General features: G+C 38.6%; 1 protein-coding gene across 1 annotated transcript in view; it reads right to left on the bottom strand.

Annotated features, from left to right (window-relative positions):
• The window catches only part of LOC106879906 (uncharacterized), a 7,323-nt gene extending 1,040 nt beyond the window's left edge, over positions 1-6,283 (bottom strand). The window contains exons 1-3 of the mRNA XM_014929655.2: positions 6,173-6,283; positions 1,930-2,063; positions 258-353 (exon numbers count right to left, since the gene is read on the bottom strand). Coding sequence (XP_014785141.1) covers positions 258-353; positions 1,930-2,063; positions 6,173-6,226 — 284 coding nt within the window. The 5' untranslated portion in view covers positions 6,227-6,283. The remainder of the gene's footprint in view (positions 1-257; positions 354-1,929; positions 2,064-6,172) is intronic.
• Positions 6,284-6,625: the final 342 nt, after the last annotated feature.

The following is a 6,625-nucleotide window of genomic DNA, read 5'->3' as shown; positions in this document are numbered from 1 at the left end:
GACCATAGGGATCCAGCTGTGTAAAAAAGGAATCATCGGGGTCCATAGGTAAAAAAAAAAAGTTGATTTACAGGTTTGCACAAAGTGTTTGAGTGAAAGGGGGAGGAAAAAGGGAGGAGGAAGAGTAGGGAAAAGAAGGAAGGGGTGGTGCCAGTAACAGGTGAACTGGGTGGCGCAGGGGTAAATCTAGGAGTGAAACAAAATATATATATATATATATATATATAAAAAAAAGGAGGAAAAAAATGTTTTCATACCTAAATCTTGTTTTAGCTTCTTCAGGATCAAGCTTCTCCATTAGAAAATAAAGGATAGGGAGGGCCCCTTTGTTGTTGGGTACAGCAAACATATTTCTGAAATGATAATTTTTTTTATGAGCCACAGGGGCATAGATGAAGGGGACATCACAAGGACAGACAACAAATTGTGTGGGGGGTTTATATAAGGGATAGGGCATCCAGCTATAGAAACTTTGCCAGAACAGACTGGAGCCTGATTGCAGCCTCCTGACTTGCCAGTCCTCAGTCAAACCGTTCAACCCATGCCAGCATGGAAAGCAGACATTAAACAATGATGATGATGATGATAGGGTGAAAGAAATGGAAAAGATAGTGAAATGCAACAGCAAAAATATATACAGTATACTAAGTGTGTGATAAAATGAATGATGCAGTCCTTCTGGTACAGGAGAAACTGGATTGCATGACTAGTGGAGCACATCCTTTCTACTGGAAACAGAAAAGTAAATACTCCAGTCCAGCCAAATGTGGATTGGGGTAAGGTACTAAGGAGGCAACGTGAGCAGGTGCCATCTCTGCTTGACCTTTCAGAGATAATTTTCTCTCAGCCCATTTCTAAGCGAGACGACACGTTAGAAAATCATTCGAGCAAGGTAGTTGCCAGTGCTGCTGGACTGGCTCCCATGCAGGTGGCATGTAAAAAACACCTTTTTGAGCGTGGCTGTTTCCAGTACCGTCACGTAAAAGCACCCACTACACTCTCGGAGTGGTTGGCGTTAGGAAGGGCATCCAGCTGTAGAAACTCTGCCAGATCAGATTGGAGCCCGGTGCAGCCTTCTGGCTTGCCAGTCCTCAGTCAAATCATCCAACCCATGCCAGCATGGAAAGCGGACGTTAAACAACAACGGTGATGAATATGATTGGCCATCCTGCATGTAACCTCATCCCAGTTCTTCCACTAGGAAGTCTAGGTCAAACCAGACACCGAGCAATTTCACCATTCCATCTGTCCATCAACCTGCTGTGCTGTTCATTGGCATAGACTTGGCTCTCCAGTTGCTAAGCTGCAAAGGAGATCAACTACCTGAACATCTGCGGTGTCTGACACTATTATTGCGATGTCATCTGCATGTGCCAAAACAAATCTCCTACATCCCAGTTCGAAAAGGGATGCCCCTCAAGAGTTCTAGCTTCCGAAGCAATGGCTCAAGTGCCAGAATGTATAGAAGAGATGAGAGAGGACACTCCCGACAGATTGAGTGTGAGACATGAAACAGGTCTGAGAGGTGGCCATTTACTTTTAACACCAAGCAAGCGTCAGTGTGCATTGCTGCAATCCAGCCACTGAAAATGGGCCTGAAACCAGCTGCTTTTAGGACTACTGTCAAGTAGCAATGATTGACCCTATCAAAGGTTTTGGACTGATCCAAACTGATCCAAGACCCACAAATACCAGAATTGCTACCCATTCCCTCAATGGTGTAATGCACGCCCATCACTTGATAACTTGATAACTGATGTTGGTGTGTTTACATCCCCGTAACTTAGCAGTTCGGCAAAAAGTGTCCGATAGAATAAGTCTTGGGGTCAATTTGTTCGACTAAAGGCAGGGCTCCAATATGGCCACTGTCAAATGACTGAAACAAGTAAAAAAAATATGAAAGAATATACCAAAAATTATTATACTTACTCATTATATTGTATATGATCTTTCTTTTCTTGAGCTTCTCGATCAAAGCCTAACAGTAAAATGTTGGTGAAAAACGACTGGCGTAGTCTTTGCTGCTGTTCCGTCACTCTCAATTTCTTGATTGCATTTGGCTCCTTTGAAATTCAGAAATGGAATTATTTATGATTATGCCACTACACATGGTACACACTAAGTTATCGCAGATGTTGAACAAGTGTTGTCAGCTCTGTTTGAGCAAATCTAGACCATAGGAGTAATTTTTCCTTTTTAACCCTTTTGTTATTGTATTCATTTAGAGATGCTCTGTGTTTCTTTTGATTACTTTAAATATAACAAAGAATTTCGTAAAATAACTTAGTTATCATTAAGCTAGTGTTAGAAACATAAATTGTGACTAAGGTTTGGTGGAAGATTTCAATTCAGAACTTTTGAAAGCAAGACATTTGTACTACAGAGCCAGAGGCGGTTTCAGCTGAGTTGATTATCAAAAGGGTTAAGAATTGTTTATTATATATTTTAACTCTTTTGTTACCATATTTCTGTTGAGGTGCTCTGTCTTTCTTTCAATTGATTTTAAATATAACAAAGAATTTAGTAAAATAACTTAGTTATCATTCAGCTAGTGTTAGGACCATAAATTGTGACTAAGGTTTGGTGGAAGATTTTAATTCAAAACTTATGAAAACAAGATATTTGCACTCAGAGCCAGAGCTGGTTTCATGTAATGCTTGTATATTCACAGTGTTTTGAATTAATTATGCATTATCTCCATAGCTTTGAGATGTCAATGATGCAATTGTTTATATTGGGAATTATAATGTAGGGTAGGTGCAAGGGGCCAGATCTGGTTAGTTTCAAGATAAAACAAGCAGAATATTTTGGCTGGACATGACCAGTTTAAATGCTAATGGGTTAAACTTTTAGCCAAGGGGTAGGTACATGACCTAGTGTTTAGTGTTGTCTTCTCATCATCATCATTTAACGTCCGCTTTCCATGCTGGCATGGGTTGGATGGTTTGACTGAGGACTGGCAAGCCAGGAGGCTGCACCAGGCTCCAATCTGATCTGGCAAGGTTTCTACAGTTGGATGCCCTTCCTAATGCCAACCACTCCGAGAGTGTAGTGGATGCTTTTTACGTGCCACTAGCCACAAGACTGTGATTTCAATTTCTGAACCAGGCAGTGCATTATGTTCATGAGCAAAACACTGTCTCAACATCAGTTTAATCCATTCAGCTGTAAATGAGTAACCCTAAAAGACACTGGGATCCTGTTCAGGAAAAATGGGCAACTGCTGGTTGTTGATAATCTTGCCCAGCAGGGAAGCTTTCTAGATATAATCCCATGGTCATTCATGGCTGAAGGAGGTCTTTTTACATTCCCATTATTATGGGTAACTTCAATGGTTGGAGCAGCTTAATGAAAACTGGGTTCTTTTTTCTTTTTTTGTATGTGTAGGGAACTTTGTACCAAACCAGGCTATTTTCAAGGACAATAGATTGTGATTTGAGAAAAATTTGGTTGCTATTTCTAGCAGATGAACCAGCCATATAAATATACATAGGACAATAGCTGAGATTTGAGCAAGATATGGTGACCATTTGTACCAGGATCATATTATCCAATATCTCACTTTCAAGATAACAGGCCAACAGAAGCAGCAGAACTACTTTATCTAATTTGTCCTTCCTTATCCAAAACAGTGGGTGATTTGAGGGTGATACAGCTACTGTTTGCAGCAGGTGTAAACATACATAAGGCAGTATGCTGTAATTTGAAGGTGATCTGGAAGATTCTAGACATAAACAGGACATGCAATTTTGCTTCAATTTGTCTACCTAGTTTCATTAAACACATTTCACATCCTCTTTGATTTAATGTACTCTCCTGCATGCTTGCATGGGTTGGATGGAGTTAACTGAGGTTGATTTTTCTATGGCTGGATGCCCTTCCTGTCAATAACACTCACCTTTTCCTAAGTATCCTTTATCTTTTACTTGTCTCAGTTATTTGACTGTGGCCATGCTGGGGTACCACCTTGAACGGTTTTAGTCGAACAAATTGACTTCAGAACTAATTTTTTCAAGCCTAGTACTTATTCCAACAGTATCTTTTGCCAAACCGCTTAGTTACAGGGACGTAAACACCAATACCGGTTGCCAAATGATGGTGGGGAACAAGCACAGACAGTGGCTGTGTGGTAAGAAGCATGCTTCCCAACCACATGGCTCTGGGTTCAGTCCCATTGCATGGCACCTTGGGCAAGTGTCTTCTACTATAGCCTTGGGCCGACCAAAGCCTTGTGAGTGGATTTGACAGATGGAAACTGAAAGAAGGCTGTTGTGTGTGTGTGTGTGTATTTGTGTATCTGTGTTTGTCCCCACCACCACCATTGCTTGACAACCGATGTTGGTGTGTTTACATCCTCGTAACCTAGCGGTTCGGCAAAAGAGACCAATAGAATAAGTACTAGGCTCACAAAGAAGTCTTGGAGTCAAATTGCTTGACTAAAGACGGTGCTCCAGTATGTCCGCAGTCAAATCACGAAAGATAAGGGGTGAGCGTGTGTGAGTGAATACAAATACATGAAACAGAACACGCTCGCACATACACACACGTACACCCATTAGCTTTAATATACAAGTACATACATAAATACATACACACACACACACGTCTTTTATAGACACGTATATACACGCGCGCGCGCCCGTCTCTTTCCTCTTCCACGTCATGAAACCAAAAGTAAATAAATAAAACGGCGACATTATTAACTTGTGTAAACCATGATGCATAACATTACCAGTAGAACATATGGAAGCACACCAGTGGTTTATGGATAAAAAAAGTAGCGAATACTTTACCAAAAGTTCCAAGGGCTATCTATATCACGATGTAGGAGGACTAAGAGAGGTTGCGTTCAGAATTAAAGAGAAGCCGAGAATGTAATAACTTAAGTCAACGCAACTGCCCTTTTAAGTTAATATATATATATATATATATATATATATATATATACCCATACCACTATTTAATAATATAGTTCCACGATATACTGCTACCTAGTCTCGCCTATAGATATTGAGCGTTTCTGTGTGTGTGTGTGTGTGTGTGTGTGTACGACAGAATATTTTCTAGAGGGGTCATAAATCAACAAGTTTGGGATCTGGCGATACACTGTAAGGCTAACTAAGCGTTTTATGGACGAAACCCAGGGTAATCCCATAAACCGGCCTTATCTAAATCTATCGATCTGTGTGTGTGTGTGTGTATACATAATAGACAGGTTAAACTAATGGTCATTACATATAATTCCTTTCTTATAGCAAATTTGTGTGTGTGCTGAACAAGCCAATAAAGTCTGAACTCAAAATAATAAAATTTACTAAATGCGACCCCCACTATAAGTTTTTGTTGCTTTCTACAAATAAATAAAACTGCTAAATAATACACACATATATACTGACAGATAGATTCATATTTGAATAATTAACTTGTGAGTCAGCTGTTTGAATCATCATAAACGCGCACAAATATAGGGTTTGGCATTGAAAGACGTCATTAATACAATTCCATCTTGTCTGAACACAAGAAAACAACCACGTATAATAATAAAATAAGAAATTCATGTTAAGGTGGAAAGACAAAAATCGTGTGTTGATAGGGTTGTTTTGCTCCCGAGTCAATTCTAATAGATTAGATATATGATCAAAAGGAATTCCTGCTGTAATTATACGAGGGACAACACAACAAAATTTACTAACAGCCTTTATGTTTTAATTTGAAGTTGTTTACCACGAAATGCTTAAATAAAAGTTGTGTTAAGTAGGGTCTCTTTCTTCTGTGGTGCATGAATTAACCAACATGTTGCCTTCTCAAATTTACCAAATTTCATACCAATCACAACCATAACATCCTTGTAAGACAACACATTTGGCTTCGACCCATTCGTGACGTCTTTAACTAACTTTGGAGACTCAGATAAAAGAGTATTTCTGTTTTAATATTTTTTTGTGGTATGAGTTAGAGATGTAGCTGCTGTCTTTAGCAATTCAAAACTCCATCGTTAGCTCAACTAAGTTCTTGTTGTTTCCCCGCTAAGAATAACTGAAGAATTTTCAGAGAGGGTAGGTGGGTGAGCAAGAAAAAAAAAAACAAAAGTTTACAGACACACCGAGATATGATTAACAATAAATGAACACCCCACATCCCATCATATATTTCAACACAGTAATTTACTTACAGCTATAGCTCCATGTCGCAATAAGTCAGGCGCTGTCTTCGTTTTTAAAGACATTATTTCAATTGCTTAAGTAAATCCGACAGTTAAAATATCCGCCACTAAAACTACCCGGATGTTGCTATTTATTTACAGCAGTAAATACGTATTTTTAGCTTTTCTTCTAATTTAATAAAGAAGAAAAAAAAAAAGGAAAAGAAATTAAATTAAATCAAATTAAATAAGAAATAATAATATGGTTTAGTTAGTCTCTAAAATATATTCTTATTTAACGAAAATTATTAGAAAAAATATCAATGTAAAGCAAAAAAATACTTTTGACATTTGTTGGCTCACATAATGTTAATGGCTGTGAAAGATTAAACTGTCCTCTAACTACTGTATTTGTTTACATATATAATGCGAGAAATATAATGCAAGCTATCTGGGTCAAAATTGAGGCTAACATCGTACCTG

Source organism: Octopus bimaculoides, chromosome 3 (genome assembly GCF_001194135.2).
Source record: "Octopus bimaculoides isolate UCB-OBI-ISO-001 chromosome 3, ASM119413v2, whole genome shotgun sequence".
Lineage (NCBI taxonomy): Eukaryota > Metazoa > Mollusca > Cephalopoda > Octopoda > Octopodidae > Octopus > Octopus bimaculoides.
The sequence above is the reverse complement of the archived record's forward strand: the minus strand, read 5'-3'. Positions and strand labels throughout refer to the sequence as shown.